We start from the raw sequence: 23,052 nt of genomic DNA on the forward strand, positions 1-23,052 counted from the left end.
ACTACTGCGGCAGCCGCCTCACTGGCTGTGCAATGTGCAGAAGAGTGCCATCATACGTAAATGATGTTGTCCACACATGTCAACGACCTTGCTGCAGTGGTAACACCAGTTTCCGTCATATCACCGAAGTTCAGTGCTGTTGGGCTTTGTTAGAACTTGGATGGATCACACTCCACGTCTCTCGGGTGCTGTTGGCAAGTGCAGTGCACTCAGCCCTTGTGGGGTCAATTGACAAGCTACTTGATTCATAAGTAGCGGCTCTGGTCATGTAAACTGACAATGGCTGGAAGAGTGGTGTGCTCACCATAAGCCCCTCCATATACAAATCAGTGATGCCTATCAGCAGAGGATGACACAGTGTTGGTACCATTGGATCTTACAAGGCCTGTTTAGACATAGCTACCCACACATTCTGTTGTATCCTGCTTACTCTTCAAATATGGGGTGCCTAGGAAACCTGCTTTCCCGGACCACTAGGGAAGAATTCAAACAAATCGTACTAAAGAGTTTTATTACAGAAAGTAAATGAGAATACTTAACTTTGAGAATGTACAACGATGTGTCCCAAGCAAAGGGCTACACGTGACATAAGAAATCTCTTCAGTATACAGGGTGTTTCACTAAATGTGTTTGCCTCTAAGTTACGAAATAATAGGCGCCGGAAATATTTATTGCGGTAGGTCACCATAAGAAACGTTACATGTCTGCAAAGCTATGAACATAGTTTATTGTGTTATTATCCAAAGAGTTACAGCAAAAAGATACAATTTTTTAAATGGAACAATAGTTGTTTCTACCATGCACTGGGATCAGTAACACCAGCTGTGTTTACATCAATTTAAAATACATTTCTATCACTTTTAGTTTGGGAGCTACAACCCTTTAAAGTTTCAGGGTCAGATACCACACACGCTGCACATAATGCAATGCGCCTTCTAAATGCAGTGCGACCGAGTTGTAACGTCGCCAGTGTCACGGAGCGAGAAGCTTCCTCGATGCGCTGTTAGACTGCCGACTGTCGCCGCACACGGCCATATACCCGTCAGTTCGAGCCACACAAATGGGGCTCAATATACCACAGTTACTGACATCGGATCAAGATGGCATACACAAACAACGAGTACATTGACATGCTGCTGATGCTAGGCGAGTGCCGACATGATGCCACTGAAGCAGTCATGGCATATGTTGTGAGATATCCTAGGCGAAAAGCTGCAGCAGCCATTACATTCTTATGTGCCGAACAACGACTTTGGGAAACAGGCAGCTTGGTAATGCACCACAGTAACAGACGAAGAACTGCAAGAAGTGAGGAGATGTAGGTGTTTGTTTTAGCTGCAGTACACCATAATCCTAATGTCAGCTTATGAGCCATTGCTGCAGTCGCTGGTGTCAGTCTCACATCTGTGTGTGGCGTATAGTACATGGCCACAGGTTTCACCCATACCACCTGTCACTGACCCAGGAGCTGCATGGGAATGATTTCCGTGTGAGAGTTACATTCTGTGAATGGGCCATGCATAATTTCATGCTGGAGTCTTTTCAAGGTGTTATGTTCTCTGATGAGTCCACGTTCACAAATTATGATGCGGAGAATCGCCATAATGTGCACTACTGGCCCACAGACAATCCTCAGTGGTTATGACCTATCGACTGTCAACATAGGTGATCTATTAATGTATGATGTGGAATCCTTGGGGATGAAATCATCGGTCCACACTACTTCCCAGGTACACTGACAAGTGAGTTATATCACACGTTTATAGTTGACAGTTTGGGTGGTCTCCTTGAACATGTGTATCTACACACAAGAGTCCATATGTGGATGCAGCACGATGGTCACCCAGGCCATTCTGCACATACTGTTGTGGAAGAAAAGCAACAGCAGGTCTGCAGGAAGGTGGTTGGGGCGCCATGGTCCTCATTCATGGCCCGCAAGGTCACCTGATTTAACACCATTAGATTTCATTTTGTGGGGATATCTCAAGGATCGTGTTTATGTCACTGAGCCCACATTCCCAGGTGATCTAAAATAGTGTATCGAGGATGCATGTTGCTCCGTGTCACCGGCGCTGTTACATCTTGTCTTCAGATCCTTTGGAAGGAACATTGCAGTGTGCATTCAGGAACATAGACACACATTTGAACATCTCATTTACATCAACTTCTCACCGCCAGAACATCCATCACCCACCACACAGCCATGTATTGTGTACAGAATGAAGTATCTGCCCCTGAAACTTTGAAGGGTTGTAGTTCCCAAACTAAAAGTGATAAGAATGTAATTTAAATTGATTTACACACAGCTGGTGTTACGGATTCCAGTGCACGATAGAAACAACTATTGTTTTATTTAAAAGGTTGTATCTTTTTGCTGTAACTCTTTGGACAATAACACAATAAACTATGTTCATAGCTCCGCAGACAGTGTAACGTTTCTTATGAAGACCTACCACAATAAATATTTCTGTCACCTATTACTTTGTAACTTACAGAGGCAAACACATTTAGTGAAACACCCTGCATATAATTCCCAATACAAGTGAAGTAATACAGTTCCTAAGTCATTGCTATACAAGTGCCTATTGTTGATGTCGTTGTTGAAGTAGCCACGGCCAGGTGGCGCAGCGCTTATGTCCTCTTAGTGTAGAGGACGCTACCATCGCGTTGTCATTCTGTAGAGGGGCCGGTCAGTGTGTAATTGGGTGACGTCGTCTCACAGCCCTCTCTGCTCTAACGTTCCCTCCTGGCGTGCCGGCGCTTGACTTTACGCCGGAACACATCCACATTGTTAAAGTATTGGAATGATGTCGGTGTGCAGAAGACTCTCATAGAATTTCCCAGTGATGATTCAGGCAACAGGACAAGCAGAACACATCTCCTCGAAAAAATGCGGCCCTAAAATAAATGACGCCACCAACCCGCACCACACAGCTACCTTTGCAGAATGAATTGGCAAGGTCGAAATAGGTATAGATTTTTCATTGCCCATGTTCTGCAATCCTGCATATTGACATGTCCTTAGAGATGGAAATTGCCGTTGTCTGTCCACAGTATGTTCCATGGCCATTCAGTGTCTACTTTCATGCAAGCAAAAAATTCCAGGGTGAACATTTCTCTTACTGCCAGGTCAGCAGGAAGCAACTCTTGAACATGGATGATTTTATACGGACAACATTGCTAGATGTTTCATAGGATTTTATGCATCATGTTCACAGGCATTTCCAGTGTTCGAGCAGTTCCCCATGCACTGCATGTTTGCACACCTCTGCTCAGCCGCTCCTGCAATGCTGGGGTCACTTCTTTGGAAGACGTTGGATCAAGTGCTTTCCTCCATTGCCACATTACACTTCAAAAGAAACTGTCTTTTCGATTTTTGTAATTATTTTCTCCAAAATCTTAGCAGAAGTCAGACCAATGTCTTTTTTTCATATCCTTGAACGTCTGGAACTACTGTAGGGCTGCTGGCACAGTCACCATTCTTGAAAAAGAGCTTTACCAACAGCACACTACCTTTCATAGAGGCAGTCATATTGGGTGTCTAGCACGCAAACTGAGGAATAGCCGTGTGCTGCATGTCTGATGCTTACAGCACCATTTGTTGGCCAGATTTTCGTTAATTCTTTTTTCCATGACGTTTCCCCTGCGTTACTAATATGCTGTTTAGTTTTCATACCATTTGAGCAGTGATCCTCTTTCTACAGCAGTTTTAAAATGGAACTTTAATCATAGACTTCCTGTATTTTCATGACTTGCCACTGTACATTCACGACACTACAAAGCCAATTCGTTTTTCTCATGAGTCAAGTACATTAATCACACACCCCCCCCCCCCCCCTCCGGAAAAAAAAGAAAAAGTACAAGAATTAGCTGAGGAAATTGTAAATAATATCTTTCAGAAAATTAGTAAGTGGTTCTCTGCAAATTGACTCTCATTAAATTTTGATAAAGTTCGGTATATACAGTTCTGTTCAAAAGGTGACACAACGCCATTAATAAATACAGACTTCGAACAGAAGTTGTAGCCAAGGCAGAATATTCAAAATTTTTTGGATGTGTGAATTAATAGGGATTGAATTTTGCTATTAGGGTTATTGCATTGTAGATATTGTGGGTGAAAGCTAACTTTGGCACCGAAATGTGTAAATTATGCCCTAGAAATGTCTTTAGTTACTTATCCAATGGCATCAAAACTCTGACAGAAAGCCAACCAGCATTTAAAAACAAATTAGCTCCTTCTATTCAAAGATATAAATTACTGATTTCAGAATTATAAAAAAAAATTATGTAATACAAATAAACCTTTTGTTCAGCTGTCACGTTCCACATAGTTGCAAAGCATCGTATCTATGGTCCATTGAACAAATGTTGATCTGTTCTAATCTAACATTGCACTCTTCTCATCCTCCCACCTCTCTATGTTCAGCTCTTTCGTCTCCCTGTGCAGGAAATATGGAGAATTTATTTATCCTGATCTGTAATCGTTAATGTTATAGTGTGAACTTCCACATCCCAGAGACTCCTCTTCAAGGAATCCATGGAAAACGATAAATTAATGTATTGCCATATGGAGAAAATGTCACACCAGTGTAACCGAGACTAAAGCGTAGAAATTACAAACTATTCACAGAGAGAATTTAAACTAGTCACACACCGTTACTCTGTCTCTGAGACTCTTGACACAATTTCTTCCACTACGGATTATGTTGATAGTTCTGAGATAGTGACTGACGCAGAATTATATTTCTCATTTAATGAAAATTACTTATGACCAGAATTTGTTGTAACGTGCTTAGATAAAATTTTAGGTTACTATAATTGAAAAACGTATGCATATCATTACTTTTTGTTGTACTTTTGTATACATGTGTATGAACAATTCTTTTTGAAGTGAGAGGGACATTGTCTCTAATATGGGAACTTTTGTTTTCGAGCAGATGGCTGCAATGTGCATTGGCCGAAGTTTCGACTGCTGGAGGGGGCGGATGTTTGTTATGAATAGTGAAGTGATGTTGTGTATGGGTTAGTTATATGTCGACAGATAGTTATTTTATAATTTTGGGGCTGGCATAAGGAAACATTCTTCGTATAGGATTATTCTGCCACTTCCACTAATGTCGTGGTTTCAGAAGCTTTCAGTACGTTCTTTACAAAATGTTCTATGTGGACTGAATCAGTCCCTCAAACCCCTTGAAAATGTGCCAGTAAGATGGAAATCAAAAGTGAGTCACCTTGAAGTTCCAAAACCAGGAGTAAAAGGAAAATCATACCGTCGGATAGTTCATTACGAAGAAAAATATACTGTTAAGCCCCTCAGAGTCACAAATTTGGGTGGACGTGATCCAGTTACAGGTATAGTTTGCTTTAAGTTCTGTTGTTGATTGGAGTAAATGAAATGAATTACTGACTGATTATAATAAAACACAAAAAAACTGATCGTATTCTAGATATCTCCCATTGATTATTAACCACACATTGTGTGTTGTCGTAGCAGTGGATGTCTCATACACTAACACTCAGTGTGCCCTTTACTGTTGTGTTTAACTAACCAGATATTAGAGATGCAACAAATACAAAAAGATTTTAGCGTTTTTAGAATACTAGTTGACATTAAAAGTGTGGCCTCTCTCTCTCTCTCTCTCTCTCTCTCTCTCTCTCTCTCTCTCTCTCTCAAACACACACACACACACACACACACACACACACACACACACACACACACACACACACACACACACAGCAAAAATTGCTTGACTAGGTGTTCAAGTTTATGATGCATTATGTAGTGTGTAAACCTAAACCTGTTGACATTTTGAATAATGAGGAACGTTTGATACATGCCATTGTCTTTGATCAGTGATGTAGGAAATGTGCGACAAATGTCATAAACAATGTGGTAATTATAATGTCATATATGCAGCGATTTCTTTCAAATGGACTAAGCTACAGATCAATCTCACCACAACCAAGATGTTTCACATTTGTTGGATTTTGCCAACTCACAACCAAACTATTATAACCTAGAGGTCAGGCTAAGCTACAGATCAGTCAGTCCCCACAACCAGGTTTTTTGTTTTACATTCTTTGGCTTCATACACTAACAATTAACTGTGAAAATAGGGACCAAAGGTGCTGTCACAGCAGTCAATATCATTATGTCACTGGTGGAACCTGATGACTAATGTAAAGTATTCCTCTTAATATTTTATTCCTGACCCTAAATATGAAAGAGTAAAGTAATTATTTTAGCTTCTTTCAATTTAGTATTGTAACTTGGCATCAGCTGAACCTACCGAAACCGCATGCCCAATTTGTCCCCTAGCGTAATGTTGTTGTGACGTATTATGTCATAGGTGCTCATGCGCAAAGAGAACAGGATGCTGACAATTTCTTTTGCAGCTGTATTAGTTTTTGAATTTTAGGTTCTGGGGACGCACTGATCTGTAGCATAGATCTCAGGTTGAAAGGGAAAAGTATGGTTATGAGTTGGTGAAATGGTTTTGAATGCTTCATTAAATCTGTATTCTGAATGTTATTTAAGCTGATATTGATTTTTCTTATTAGCTACACCTAACAAAGAATTTTGAGTACCATGGGGTATATATTTAAACAATACCTGTAGCACCTTCCACCTTTTTGATTTGTGGAACTTCATACGGAAATACTGCAAGTGCTGATATCACTGAGTTATTACAAATTATACAGACTAAATTTAAATCATTTTCCAGTTGGCTAGCAGTTTCGTTACCACTGTGGGCGGGCATAGGATTCAAGCGTCGTCTCCGACCATGACGGCGCTTGTCCGAGGCTTCTTTAGTTCTGCCCTGAACCAAGTAATAACACTAAAAGGGGGGTTAGCCCTATTAGTGGTTTGTTCTTTTTGTCGCCTTTTACGACTGGCAGAACATACTGGAGGCCTATTCTTCTTCTTCTTCTTCTTCTTCTTCTTCTTCTTATTATTATTATTATTATTATTATTATTAGTATTACAATATACTGAGTGACAAGTCATTGAATGATGATATGCGTGTATACGGATGGCGTTAATATCGCGTACACAAGGTATGCAGGGGCAGTGCATTGGCTGTGTTGTCATTTGTACACTCAGGTGATCCATGTGAAAAGGTTCCCGATGTGATTATGGCTGCACGATGGGAATTAATAGATTTTGAATGCAGAATGATAGTTGGAGCTAGATGCAGAGAACATTCCATTTCATAAATCATTAGGGAATTCAACATTCATAGGTCCGCAGTCTCAAGAGTGTGCTGAGAATATCAGATTGAAGCCGTACCTCTCACTGAGGACAATGCACTAGTTGATGGCCTTTTGTCTTTGCTAATAGACAACATCACCGGCAGGGCCTCTCCTGGGCTTGTGCATATTAGTTGGACCCTACATAACTGGTAAACCATAGCCTGGTCAGACGAGTTCCAATTTCATTTCAAAAAGTCGATGGCAGGGTTCAAGTGTGGCGCAGATCCCACGAAGCCATGGACCCAAGTTGTCGAAAAGGCACTGTGCAAGCTAGTGGTGGTGGCTCCATAATGGTATGGACTGGGTCCTTTGGTCCAACTGAACCTATCATTGATTGAAAATGGTTATGTTCGGCTATGTGGAGACCATTTGCAGACATTCATGGACTTCCGAAACAACAGTGGAATTTTTATGGATGCCAATGCACCATGTCACCAGGCCACAATTGATTGTGATTGGTTTGAAGAATATTCTGGATGATTCGAGCAAATGAGTTGGCCACGTAGATCACCCAGAACCCTTCAAACATTTGTGGAGCATAATTGGGAGGTCACTTCATGCACAAAATCCCGGGTTGACAACACCTTCATAGTTACGGACTGCTATAGAAGCAGTATGTCTGCAGGGGACTTCCAAGGAATTGTGTCCATGTCACACTAAGTTGCTGCACTACACTGCACAAAAGGAGGTCTGACACAATATTAGGAGGTATTCCATGACTTTTGTCACCTTGGTGTAACACGTGTAGTTAAAAATATTGGGATTGATGGTGAAAACTTAAATATCTAGGCTATGTGCAAAATATGAATAAGGTATACATTTGTCATATTTTCAGTGCTTAAATGTGTTAATTTTTAATTATTATTGGTCACTTGTTGTTATTGATAATAGTGATTTTACTGTTTAAAGCATATTCATCTACTACCATACAATTTTGACATTGCCTCTAAACAAATCATATGATTTCAGGTCGCCTTGTTGCAAAGGGTATAGGTGGAGGAATTAAACACAAGTATCACTGGATTGATTGGAAAAGGATAGGCCCTTCTTCAGGGCCACCTCTGGTTGAAAGAGTTCTCCAGATTTTGGTTGATGGTTGCAGAACGGCACACATTGCTCTTGTTGGCAGTGGTGATAACCTTAGGTACATCCTAGCCACAGAAAACATGAAAGAAGGTGATCTCATAAAAACATCATCAGAGATACCAAGGATTGCAGGTTTGTGTTGTAAATATAAATATACACTCCTGGAAATTGAAATAAGAACACCGTGAATTCATTGTCCCAGGAAGGGGAAACTTTATTGACACATTCCTGGGGTCAGATACATCACATGATCACACTGACAGAACCACAGGCACATAGACACAGGCAACAGAGCATGCACAATGTCGGCACTAGTACAGTGTGTATCCACCTTTCGCAGCAATGCAGGCTGCTATTCTCCCATGGAGACGATCGTAGAGATGCTGCGTGTAGTCCTGTGGAACGGCTTGCCATGCCATTTCCACCTGGCGCCTCAGTTGGACCAGCGTTCGTGCTGGACGTGCAGACCGCGTGAGACGACGCTTCATCCAGTCCCAAACATGCTCAATGGGGGACAGATCCGGAGATCTTGCTGGCCAGGGTAGTTGACTTACACCTTCTAGAGCACGTTGGGTGGCACGGGATACATGCGGACGTGCATTGTCCTGTTGGAACAGCAAGTTCCCTTGCCGGTCTAGGAATGGTAGAATGATGGGTTCGATGACGGTTTGGATGTACCGTGCACTATTCAGTGTCCCCTCGACGATCACCAGTGGTGTACGGCCAGTGTAGGAGATCGCTCCCCACACCATGATGCCGGGTGTTGGCCCTGTGTGCCTCGGTCGTATGCAGTCCTGATTGTGGCGCTCACCTGCACAGCGCCAAACACGCATACGACCATCATTGGCACCTAGGCAGAAGCGACTCTCATCGCTGAAGACGACACGTCTCCATTCGTCCCTCCGTTAACGCCTGTCGCGACACCACTGGAGGCGGGCTGCACGATGTTGGGGCGTGAGCGGAAGACGGCCTAACGGTGTGCGGGACCGTAGCCCAGCTTCATGGAGACAGTTGCGAATGGTCCTCGCCGATACCCCAGGAGCAACAGTGTCCCTAATTTGCTGGGAAGTGGCGGTGCGGTCCCTTACGGCACTGCGTAGGATCCTACGGTCTTGGCGTGCATCCGTGCGTCGCTGCGGTCCGGTCCCAGGTCGACGGGCATGTGCACCTTCCGCCGACCACTGGCGACAGCATCGATGTACTGTGGAGACCTCACGCCCCACGTGTTGAGCAATTCGGTGGTACGTCCACCCGGCCTCCCGCATGCCCACTATATGCCCTCGCTCAAAGTCCGTCAACTGCACATACGGTTCACGTCCACGCTGTCGCGGCATGCTACCAGTGTTAAAGACTGCGATGGAGCTCCGTATGCCACGGCAAACTGGCTGACACTGACGGCGGCGGTGCACAAATGCTGCGCAGCTAGCGCCATTCGATGGCCAACACCGCGGTTCCTGGTGTGTCCGCTGTGCCGTGCGTGTGATCATTGCTTGTGCAGCCCTCTTGCAGTGTCCGGAGCAAGTATGGTGGGTCTGACACACCGGTGTCAATGTGTTCTTTTTTCCATTTCCAGGAGTGTATTTGTTGAATGCTGCTGATAATTGAATGTTGATTTGGTTCTGTTAGTTAGTTTCACATTCTACGGATAATTTTTCAAGACAAGTTGTAATGATGTGGAATGAGTCTTTTACATTCCATCACAAATTAATTTGTGAATATTATTACATTCAAAAAATTTATAAGATTATTTATTAATGTACACATCTGAATTAATAATTCTCATCCATATTACTAACAGAAAGTTCTTCTACATAGTAGAAAGAGATGTCAAGAAGAGACTTTTTCGGTTTGTTTTCAAAGCTGTCTGTCAACCATTTTATATCCTTGGATAAGGAATCAAAAATTTTTATTGCAACATAGTGCACCCCTTTTTCTGCTAACCTTAATGTGGAATAATGAATGTCATTTATCCTTCCGATATTGTAAATATGTACATCATTGTTCCTTTTGAAATGTAGTGCATTATTTGCAACAAACTTCATGAGGGAATAAATGTACTGTGAAGTTGTAGTCAGAATGCCCAACTTATTAAGCAGATGTCTACAAGATGATCTTTAGTGGGCACCAGTATTGCTCTTGGAGCAACGAAGACTTCGTTTCTTAAAGATTAGTTATCCCAGAACATTGTTCCATATGACATTATTGAATGAAAATATGCGAAGTAAGTCATCTCACTGATTTATCTCTCCCCCAAGATTTGCAATGATTCTGAGTGCAAACGTGGCTGAAGTAAGGTGATTTAGTAGTTGCAAAAAGTGCTTTTTCCAGTTTAAATTCTCATCAATATGGACACCTAAGAATTTTGAAATTTACACCCTGTTTATTATTTCCTCAACATGTGTTAATGTACTGTGTCTTTTTAAAATTGATGTTGAGACCATTCACAGAAAACCAATCAATGATACTTTTAAGAACATCGTTTACCATTTCTTCTCTTTCTGTATGTATGCAAGAATTGATTACAATACTAGAGTCATATGCAAAAAGAACTAATTCTGCTTGTTGTATACTGGTATTAGAAGGAAGATTGTATACATACAAGTACTATATAACCAACAAGGGGAGAGTACTTTAAATAACAAGGTGCAAGTGCAGGAACCACTGGCAGTCCTTTCCCCATCAACGAAATCTTTTTGATCGTTGCTGAAGACTTTTGTAATGTCTCTTTATACATGGGTCTCATCATCTGAATATAACATACTAACAGTGGCTACACATTTCTTCAGTATACTATTATGTCATTTACAAGTCTGAATACAATTAAAAATTACAGTAACTGTTATGTCATTTGATGTACTAATTGTTGTTTGAAGTGAAAAATATATTACTTAGCAATCAAAAACTTTTTCATAAATAACATCCTGATGAGTTATTTATAAAAAGTGATACTCTGTTGAGTGTTTTGTTCAAATGACTAGTAACATGGCACAAATGTGCTTAAAGATAAAAGTAAATCTGTCCGCAACATGAAGGTTGTTCTGAATACTGCAGTGCTTTACTAGGTACAGTTCTGATGGAGTTTGTATGCTTCTTGCCTCCCTTTAATGTTTGAACAGACTGACCCAGATTGTTATGGGAGACTTGCCATGTAACTTGATCTCTGAACAAAAAATACACTCATGTTCAGAAAAAACATCATCCACTTCTCTGCCTACCTTTCACAAATGTGCAGAAACATGCTAGATCATAGTGGCGTGTGGAATGGCATCACTGGGGACAGGAATGGCATCAGATTGTGTTTCAGATGAATCTCAGTTCTGTTTGTTTGAAAATGATGGCTGCATTTTTGGTCTCCAGACAGGGGGAGTGGTATCACAGTTACTGCATTTACACAAGACATACAGTGCCAACTCAAGGCCGTATGGTAAAGGGTGTTGTTGAGTACAACCACAAATCACAGTTGGTGCATGTCCGGGGCACTGTGATCAATGTGACCCACGTGAATGATATCCTGCAACCTGTAACATACCCTTTCTGCATGACACTCCAGACACCATTTTTCAGCAAGACAATGCTTGACCACATGTTGCTGCATGAACACTTGCCTTCTTGGTGTCACAGGACGTTAGCCTTTTGCCCTGGCCCACCATATCACCAGACGTGTCACTAACTGAAAATGTGTGGGATGTGGTGAAATGACAAGTGCAGCGCTGTGACCCAATGCCGTCCACCACAGATAAACTTTGGAACCAGGTGAATGCAGCATGAATGGTTTCACTACAGGATGCCATTTGCACCTTATTTGCACCAATGCCATCACACATGGAACAAGTTATCAGAGCTCATGGCAGACCATTTAGCTACTAGGCAACAGGATACATGCTGAACTGAGGTGACTGAAATGCTAATCATTTCTGCAGAAGATATTAATGTGCACGTACTGTGAATATGAATGTCCCATCTCTAGTTGTTCGAGGTGCTCTGTTTTTTTTTTTTTTTTTTTTTTTTTTTTTTTTTTTTTTTTTTTTTTTTTTTTTTTTTCCTTCTGAACACAAGTGTATTTTCTGTTTTGAGGAAGGGAGGGGGAAAATTTGAGTACGAGTCCTCTTTGTGAATGCAAAATATTTTTTTGGTGTTCATAGGAGCTTTAAAACCTGAAAATTGCTTCCATAATTTAATCTTCTAGTATTGGAACATGCATGATATGCATCATACAAAACAGCTCTGCAACTTAACAGTTACACTGTGACATATCTGATTGCAGTTACGTGACACTGTCCCATTAGCTTCTGAAAAATGTCTGTAACAGGCAGGAAAATACAGAGGATTAGCATTAAAAAGTTGCAGAACAGGTGGGTGGAGGAAGAAAAGAGGAGTACTCCTAGTTATATTATGTAGAATGTCTAACATTGCTAACTCTATGCATTACTTTAACCGCTAGCAGTATGGTAAGACCACTTTGGGAGGTCACATAAACCCAGGACTAAATTGTCTGGTTTTCCCTCTTCCAACATTAATTGCTGTTATTGCTCAGGTAGTCATCCCACACAAAATATAGACACTACACTGTTCATTGGAGAGAGTAAAGGGCAGAAAATAAAGGTAAACACACACACACACACACACACACACACACACACAGAGAGAGAGAGAGAGAGAGAGAGAGAGAGAGAGAGAGAGAGAGAGAGAGATGGCGTAAGTATCAGTACCCACCCATACAGAGACAGGCAGGTGAAGTGGGTACTAGTACTTACATTTACAAGCATCCTTCCTAGATTGCATTAGTAACCAGGTCAGACATTGCTGTAAAGCAGCTGCAGTTGTCATTAGTGTGAGAGTCACCCGGTCCAATCCATTACTCAGGAGGCAGACATCTCAAAATGATGCTTCTACAAAACCACCACATCCCTCATCAAAGATTGAGATAGCTGTGATTAAAACCAATTGCAAAGCAAAGAAGGAAGAGTAAGACTTCAGGAATATAGTTTCTGAATGTATTTTGCTCAGATCCTGTGGAGTGTGCTCTCTGGAATGTAGAAAGGACATGTATGGAATACATTATTATTACCGACAGGGGTGGTGCAGTGGTTAGCACACTGGACTTGCATTCAGGAGGATGATGGTCCAAATCCTTATCCTGCCAACCAGATTTAGTTTTCTATGACTTCCCTAAATCATTGCAGGCAGCTGCCATGAGGGTGCCTTTGAAAGGAACATTTAGAGCATATGTTCCATCTCTAATGACCTTGATGTCAATGGGACATTAAATCTTAATCCTCCTTCCTTCCTTCCTACTTAACATCATTATTGCAAGTATACTTCAACAACAAAGCTTTTGTTAAGCAAAACTTGCTTGCAATTAAATCACAGATAGTAATAAATCCTGACACTTCTGGAAAAATACAAAACAAAAGAATTCTGGAAGTGGATACCTCATGGCCAATACAGTACTTTAAATGTTTGTTGAATAACTCAAGTCAGTGCTGGAGAAAACTGTTTGTAGTTTGAACTGGGAACCGCTCGGATATGAAACACACTCTTGGTGCACCCATATTGTTCTCGATTTGTTCACTTGGACAACAGTTGGTGGAAAGACGAGCAAAGACAGTACTGCATCAGGCAGACAGCGATGGCTGAACTTCACTGGCGGGTAACAGCAATCTCTGAATCATAGTCCAGTAGAAAATCATGAAGTGCAGGGCCATCATCAGTACCATATTTTATGGGCAATAACACACATTTTTTTCTTCAAAAAATTGCCTCCAAAATTCAGGTGCATCTTATACTTGAAATTAATATAAAAATGTCCAGTGTTCGATTTAAAATTTCCACCAGTCTTAAAAATGGCAATGTATTGAATCCCACAGGAAACCTACCTCTTATCAGGCAACATTGGATTCAACTGGCAGCAGCAGTGCACCAATGCAATGAACATGAGTTGTGGGCATTCACAAGCTTGCTAAAACTATCTCCCTTCTACACCGCCATTACAAACCCATAACACTGTCTAGCCTTTGGTGTGTTATTGCAGTCTATGGTGGCAGTGAACTTGAATTGAAAGTGATTTGTGTTATCGATAACAGTACAATATTTTTGTTAGTAGCTAGTTTTGTAATGGAAAAAAGTAAAAGGTATAAATTAAAAGTACACTCGTGTTCCAAAGAAACAGGACACCTTAAACAACTAGAGATAGGATGTTCATATTCACAGGACATGTACATTAGTAAGTTCTGCAGAAATTATTAGCATTTCAGTCACCTCAGTTCAGCATGTGTCCTGTTGCCTAGTAGGCACAGAATCCACGCGTGATGGCATCAACACGTATAAGGCGCAAATGGCATCCTGTGGTATAGCCATCCATGCTGCATTCACCAGGTTCCAAAGTTCATCTGTAGTGGTTGGCATTGGGTCACAGCAGTACACTCATCGCTTCACTGTATCCTACACACTTTCAGTTGGTTACAAGTCTGGTGATCTGGCAGGCCAGGGCAAGAATCTGACAACCTGTGACACCAAGAAGGCACTTGTTCATGCAGCAACATGTGGTCATGCATTGTCTCGCTGATGAATGGTGTTTGGGTGCTGTGCAGGAAGTGTATGGCTACAGGTCACAGGGTGTCATTCATGTAGGTCACAATGACCTGGACAAGCACCAACTGTGATTTGTAGTTGTACCCAATAGTACTCCACATCATAAGGCCTTGAGTTGGCACTGTATGGCTTGTGTGCATCTGCATGCGCTGTGATGCCGCTCCCCCTGTCTGGAAGCCCAAAATGGGTGTTGAGATAAAACAGTCACTAGTGGGCAACCTGTGGGGTACTTTCTGTCCCCCAATTTGTGTAAGGCTTGCTCAAGCATGTGGGGCTATCTTTGGGTTGACATTTGTTTCTCTAGTGGCTCGTGGGATCCCTATGCAGATGAAGCGGATCAACCTTTGTTCCATTGCAGCCCACACAGTCTGTATCTAAAGGAAAGCACTAGCACAGTGTGAAGTGATAAAACCCCACAGCATTTCCTTCCCTGACTACGCTGTGGGAGGAATGTAGGGTTAAGAAGCAAGAATAGAAGTACTCATCACAATACTTAGTTTGCTCTAGTACTGATATAGATTCCTTATTTAATAAAAAGCCATTGTTTTTTGTTGAACATGCTGAGAACAGGTTAGGGGAAGTAGCAGCAATTTCGAAAATGAGAAGTGGTTCAGTTCTGATTAAAATGGCATGCCCTACACAGTTGTGGGTGCTGCTCATGTGTGACAAGCTGGGTGACATTTATGTATCACTCAGTAACAATCTCAATATGGTGCAAGGTACCATCTTCCACCAAAACCTCCTTTTACAGACAGGTGACGAGGTACATGCTAATTTGGAGTGACAGGATGTGTTTCATCTGTCATGTACAGTGGCGTCCAAAGGACGATAGGGGTTGATACTGGGGTCTTCATCTTGGCCTTTGAAGATGACTCATTGCCTAAAAACATCAAGCTGATGGAATGTCGATGTGACGTGAAACTGCATGTTCCCTCTCCCATGCATGTGTCTTCACATTGTAGTGCCAGCCCTGTCTGCAGGGACTACATCAGTTGCACACAAATGCTCCTCCCTCCCTCTGTGTCAGCTGTGGGGGAATGCCACTCCCCCTGTTCACTGGACTGCACTGTGTCTTCCAAAGAGAAAAGAAGCTCCAAGAATACAAGATCCCCCACTTGACCAACTCATGTATGAGGGGGCCATAAAGAAATTAAGATGTCTGCTACAGCTACAGTGGTGTCATCCTCTGTGGTGACAAAACCCTGACCTTTGTGTCTTCCGCATCGGGCCCTTGGGGCTTCTCAACTATACCTGCTCCCCTGGTGGTTGGGGGCCGTTCTCCTACTGTTTCCCCGTATGCGCTTTGGGAGCATTGACTCCCCATTGCCAACCAGAGAAGCAACAGCCTCCTCTGGCATTCCTTATCAGGAAGGAGTTCCTCAGGAAGCTCCCCTCCCAGGATTCTGCTGATCTGCAACAAGATACCAACGAGTGGCTGAAGGAGCCACAGGTTGCTTGTCATAGAGCTTCATGCTCCTTCCCTGTCCATGAAACTAGGGCAGACAAGCCATCATGAACATCAAAGGAGAAGAGAGACAAAAAGAAGTCCTCGAAGACAAAGAAGATTCTGATGATCCCCATACCACCAGACTCCACATATTCCAAATCAGTACCTGAGGAGGAGTTCCCGATGACACCTATGGCACTGGATCCCCCTACATGACCTGATTCAAAATCAGTTGTGTTGATGGTGTATCCTCACAACTGGTGGCAGTAGGTGACCCTAGGGCAAGACCTGCCTGCTTGGTCTCTTCACACCCCCCCAGGATACCAACAGAGTTATCCTCGAGTGGAACTACAGTGGTTTTTACCATTACCTGGCTGAGTGCCAATGTGTCTTATGTTTCCCCCACTTTCTGCATTGTTCTCCAGGAAACTTGGATCCCAGCACTGCAAATCCCTATACTGTGCATTTATTGGGGCCATTTTAACAACTGAGATGATTACAACAGAGCATCAGTTGGAGTTTACACGTATGTTCGGGACTCTGTCTGAAGCAAACATGTGCCACTTGACACGACTTTGGAAGCTCTGGGTCTCCACGTGAGGACGTCTGTGGATTTTACTGCCTGTAAAGTGTGCCTCCCTCCGAATAGTGAAGTATCTCAGACAGTGTTGTCTGCACAGATTTCTCATCTCCCTGTACCATTCATCATTTTTGTGACTTTAATGATCACAACCCTTCCTGGGTGGGAACTACGACCTCCATAGTAAAGCTACTGAAACTTTATTGTTGAGATGGATTTTTGTCTTTGTAATACCAGTACCCTCATATGCATCAGTCTGACATTTAGATATTACTCAGCCATTCCATTTGCAGTACTAGTCTTTTCCTTTCCACCCATTGGCCAGTCAGTGATGACCTGTGAGGCAGTTGTCATTCTCTGATCATCCTGTCTCTCGCTCAGCATCACTTGCCTGGGCGTCCACCCAGATGGGCTCTCAACAATACTGACTGGGACGCCTTTGCCATCGCCATCGCCTTTAGTACCCTGTCAAGAGAGAGTATCAAGGTGGCTTTCCAGAGCACAACTGCAGCCATTCTGTCAGCAGCGGACTTGGTGATCTCCTATTCCTTGGGATACCTGTTGGAAGACAGTACTTTGGTGAGCATCAGAAACCGCCGTGGCCCTTAGAGGTTGTAGATGTGCTCTCGTAATGCCATACATGACATCCATTGATGGAGAATCTCATTCACTTTAAATGGTGCCATGCCCAGGTCCACTGCCTAACAAAACAACACAAACAAGAGTGCTGGGAATGGTGTGTTAACTACTGTTCAACTGCATACCCCTCCTTCGCAGGTTTGGACACTGGTCCCCAACAGGTGTACCTGGTGTCTCCCTGATTGGTGTTGCCTACAGTAGCCCAATGCTGTCACTGAACATTTTGCTCTGCATTTTGTTTGAGCCTCTGGGTCTGAGAATTATCAGCCTATACGTCATGTCCTCAAACAGCAATTAGAGTGAATTTGCTTACCTTTCCCAATATATCACCTTAGGCCATACAATGCTCTGTCAGTGAGTGGGAATTCTTCAGTGCCATAGCCATTTGCTCTGGCACAGTTCCAAGGCTAGATTGCATCCACAACCAAATTATGAAACACCTATTGGTGGATTGCCAAGGTTACATCCTTGCCATTTTCAACCTTATCTGAGGTGTGGGCGAGAGTACCATCTCAGTGGCAACAAAGCATGATCATCCCAGTACTGAAACTGGGTAAACACTCCCTTGATGTGGACAGCTATTGCCCAGTTAGTCTTAGTAATGTTTTCTGGAAGTTGCTTGAATGTATGGTGATCTGATGGCTTTGTTGGTACCTTGAGTCTCGGGGTTTTTTGGCTACATCGAGTTTTTGCCAAAGCCTTTCTACTGCTGACAATTTGGTCTGCTTGGAGTTTGACATACAATCATCTTTTGCACGGTGCCACCACAAATCGCTGTCTTTTTTGACGTGCTGAAGTCTTATGACACCACATGACATCATCACATCCTTCTTACCCTACATTCCTTGTTGCACTGTATTTTCCGACTTCAAGTTGGAATTTTGTGCTGTGCTCCTCACATATACAAGCGAATGGGGTCCCACAGGGCTCTGTATTGAGTGTGCCCCTTTTTCTATTTGCTGTCAATGGTCTAGCTGCAGCTGTGGTGTCTACAGTGTCACACTCCCTTTATGCTGATGAATTTTGCATTTACTATTGCTCTACAGTGTGGGTGCTGCTCAATGCCAGTTGCAGGGTGCCATACAAAACACAAAGTCCTGGGCTGTCACCTGTGGCTTTTGGTTTTCAGCTGCCAAGACATGTGCTTTTTCCATCTTCACCTACCTAAATGAACGCGCTGGTCACAACTTATACTTTTCTCTGCTTCAGTAACACCAGCTGTGGTTGCAGACTGTTCTACACTTTTGCAACTTCACAAAGCTGTGATCCTGGCCTGCTTGATTATAGGAGCCTGCTATATGGCTGGCTTTATATACACCATGTGGGGTCTGACTTACGACAGGCGTCATTCAGCACAACTCTGTAAACAGCCTACACACACAGGCTGGGGTCCTCTACTGTAGATCAGGGGCCAGCTGCTCAGCTGTGCAACACACATTCGCCACTTCCCTACTGTGTCCTTTTTCGTGATAGGGAGATCCACCTCCCACAACAGAGACCCAGGACTGGAGTCACAATCACAGTTCACATACTGTGTCTGCTCTGAACTCCAACTCCCCCACTGTCGCCTCTCATCAGAGATCAACTGCGTATGCGCCCATAGTGCATACCCAGTCCTTGCATCTGTATCAACTAATTCTTTGGACTGAAAGACTCTGTTGACCCAATGGTTTTTCTCGGCCAGTGCCTGGTCATCCTTGATGCTTTACTGGGTTCAGAAGTGGTATACAATGATGGGCCTATGCTCGACAGGTGAACTGGTTTTGCCTGCAGTCGTGCAAGGTGCAGTGAACAGTGTTCCCTGCCAAATGGATGAAGTGTATTCATTTCAAAATTGGTGGCCATCACTTGAGACCCCAGTCACGTTCGTTCTTGCACCAGTGAGACTAATTGCCAGTGACTCCGTGAACAATGTTCACTCTGTCGACCAATGCTAACCTTTACATCAGTTGGTCATGGATGTGCAAGATATTCTCTCTGATTTCCATCAAGCTGGACGGTCGGTTGGCTTTGTCTGGACCCCAGGTTATATTGTAATCCAGGAAATGATCGTGCTACCAGGATGCTGACTTTGGAGGTGGTGGTGCCAGAACCAGACCTTCAGTTGACCCTACTCCATCAGTTGTTGTAGGCTTGGAATATGGATTGTTGTCCCCTAGTGTCTCTGATCAAACTGCAAGCAATGAAGAGGTCCATGACTATGTTGCCACCTTCTCTCCATGCTTCTCACAGGGAATCTACCATTCTTTTTTGACTTGGCATTGGGCACATTTGGCTGACGATCCATTCCACTGTTGGTGTAGTACCTGTCTGATGGTTGCCTATCTCTCTGGATGGCCCAAATTTGGCCATCTTAAGGTGAAACCTTAAACTTGCTGACATGCTGCCTCTTGTGCTAGGAGGCAACACCAAAGTTGCTAATCTGGTCTTAGTTTTTCTCTTCTTTGTAAGGTAGGGCACATTGGCCTCATCGGGTGCTTGAGGGATTGGAAGTCTGCCCCATTGCCAGCTATCCAGGTGGGCCCATGGCTGCTGTAGCTTGGTGGGATAGCTTGGCTCCTGCCCTTCCCACCTTTTTAATTCTTCTTATTCTCTTACATCTGTTGTTGATTTACTGTCTTGTCATTGTTGTTCTCTTTCCTGAGATTTTATCAACTCGTCTATGTTGCCAGTTTTTGTGTGGTAATGGTGAGTTGGGAAACACTGGTTGGATGCAAAGTGTGCACCTCCCATCACATAACATGTTCCAGGGGTCTTCAGCTGCCTTCTTGATGAGACAACTCATCCACCTTCATCCTGTTACCCCTCTCTCACTTTTACTTGCTTCTCTCTCTTGGTTCTCAGTTGCAGTTGGGTTCCTCAGGATTTGCTTTCTGTATTCTTCCTCTCTGCAGACTCTTCCCATCCTGGCACATATAGGATGGAATGCTGTAGTTTGGTCCCTTTCACCCCATCACTCCAATCTGGAAATCGAATAACACATCTTTAAGAATCAAGATGATTTCCATAAGCAGCAGTCATGTGAAACCCAGCTTGCTTTGTTTGCTTATGATACCTAAAAGACAGTAGATAGTGGAGCTCAGATTGATAACACCATTTCCTGTATTTGAGAAGGCCTTCAACACAATTCCACACCTAAAAATAAACAGAATGTGTATAGATCAAACATCGCAACAGATATGTGATTGCAATAAAGGTGTCCTGACAAATAGTACATTGTTGTTAATTGGGAGGTCATGTCAGAAGTGAAAATAATTTCCAGTATACAAGGTGGTTTTATAGTACCACTACTGTCCACATTGTTTATAAATGGCAAGGCACATTTTGTATTTGATGCTCTGAGACTGTTTGCAGATGATGATGATGAGATTACAGGGAGGTGAAATGAAGGAAATATTTATGAAATGGAGACAGTCTTAAAGATGATCAGTGGTTGGGGGAGTGAACATCCAACATAAATGCAGTAAATGTAATCTGCATAAATAAAAGGACTTTTGGCTGGGCCATTGTTTATGGGTCAGTGGAATCAGTCACAATCTTCATGTCTCTGGGAGTATTTGTCTGAGTAAATTAAAGTAGAATTACCACATAAATCTAGCTGTGGGAAAAAGCAGGGTAACAGGCTACTAAGTTAAAATAGTTCAGAACCCTTGTTTGACCATTTCTTGAGTATTATTTGATGGTCTTTTGCCCATGCAAAATTGGATTAAAGAAGGTGAGAGAGAAAATTTAAAGAAAAGCTGTGTACTTCATCACAGGTTCATTTAGTCAGTAAAGCAGTTTTGTAAAAATGCTGTTCAAATTACAGATAGTGGTACAAAAAGCTTATAACTTCCTCTGACATATAATTTGCATAGTGTTCATGACAAAACTAGGGAAATCCCATGTGATTACAGAGGATTGCCGAAAATCTTTCTTCCCACATAACATCCTCATAACTGAATGAGGTAGTGCAGTAGTTAGCACAGTGGATTTACATTCTGGAGGATGGTGGTTCAAATCCCTATCCAGATTTATGTTTTCCATGATTTCCCTGTATCACTTCAGGCAAATACCAGTCTGATTCCTTTGATAAAGACAAGGCCTATTTTCTTCCCTTTCCTTGCCAACCTGGGCTTGTGCTCTCTCTGTAATGAGCCTGTAGTCAATGAGATGTTAAACCATAATATTCTTTGCTTACCACCTATGAATTGATTAGGAAGGGTGTGTATGTGTGAATGTAATATAGTATGTAGCCTCCAATACACATTATACATTGGCTTATGGAGTACAAATATAGGTGTCAAATGTTTTGGTTTTTAATATCTTAAAATAAATACTGAAAAATTCAGATTTTCTAACTTGTGTTGAGAGGAGAAGATACGCCTTAATACTCAGTTCAGTAAACAACATGAATTTTACTATTTCTAACTATAATGACTCCCACTGCCGAGAGCCTCCAAACAGCAGCGCCAATAACATTTTGAGTGTGTTTCATGTTTCTGGCCTATATTTTACTATCTTATATCTGACAGCATGTAGTATTTTTTTATGAATATGTTGTAATAACTTTTCGTTGTAAAAACAAAGACTAGAATACTGATGGCCTAGTGATATTTTACTAATGTGGTTTTAATTTCTACAGTTCGAGCAAATGAAGGCGATGCATATCCCCTTGGTGCATTGCAAGTAGGCACACAAGTTCATTGTGTGGAAAAATACCCTGGTTTGGGTGGATTTTTTGTTCATGCTGCTGGAACATATGCAACAGTTTTACGAAAAACAGGTGACAGAGTAATTATACAGCTGCCATCAAAACGAGAAGTCTCTCTGGCTCAAGAATGCATGGCTACTGTTGGTATGTTAATGGTATTGTTTATTGTGCTTAAATAATGAGTAGTACATACTGTATACAAGACTGGTTCTACAATATGTTTGAAAAGTCGCATACATGAAAATAAATTTGCCTGTAAATAGGAGTAGCATTGGATTCAAGCGGTCAGCCACTGCTAGATAGCAGTGCGGGTATAACTGACAACGAAGACACCAACATAACAGTTACAGATCAAATGACATCTGTGTTATTGCACATTCATTGCTTGGTAAACAAATTGTTTCCCCAAACAACTTTTCGTTGCTCAATGGTATTTCGTCAGTTGTTAACATAAATGTGTTGTGTGTTGTATGTGCATTTCGTAGGAAATATCCAGATACCACAGTGACGAATAATTCAGCAACAATGAGATTAATTGCCTTAATGTCTAATCTCAGATTTCATAAGATTGTGCTAAGAAAATGTTTCAGATATTAAAATTTCCAGCAGACCATGTTCTTAGTATGCTGTAATTCAAGTCATCACATAATGGAAAGCACGGTCATTTGTTGACGTACATTGAGTCACAGAATTGTACCATGTTTTCTCCCCGGTAAGACATGGTTTCCCTTTAGTGGATAAGTTAGTACTCAACACCAA

General features: G+C 42.3%; 1 protein-coding gene across 1 annotated transcript in view; it reads left to right on the forward strand.

Moving 5' to 3' along the window:
- Positions 1-4,923: 4,923 nt before the first annotated feature.
- Positions 4,924-23,052, forward strand: part of LOC126162749 (39S ribosomal protein L2, mitochondrial) — a 38,209-nt gene continuing 20,080 nt past the window's right edge. Inside the window, exons 1-3 of the mRNA XM_049919431.1 lie at positions 4,924-5,352; positions 8,227-8,475; positions 22,225-22,437. Of these exons, the coding sequence (XP_049775388.1) occupies positions 5,115-5,352; positions 8,227-8,475; positions 22,225-22,437 (700 nt within the window). The 5' untranslated portion in view covers positions 4,924-5,114. The remainder of the gene's footprint in view (positions 5,353-8,226; positions 8,476-22,224; positions 22,438-23,052) is intronic.

This window comes from Schistocerca cancellata, chromosome 2 (genome assembly GCF_023864275.1).
Source record: "Schistocerca cancellata isolate TAMUIC-IGC-003103 chromosome 2, iqSchCanc2.1, whole genome shotgun sequence".
Taxonomy (NCBI): Eukaryota; Metazoa; Arthropoda; class Insecta; order Orthoptera; family Acrididae; genus Schistocerca; species Schistocerca cancellata.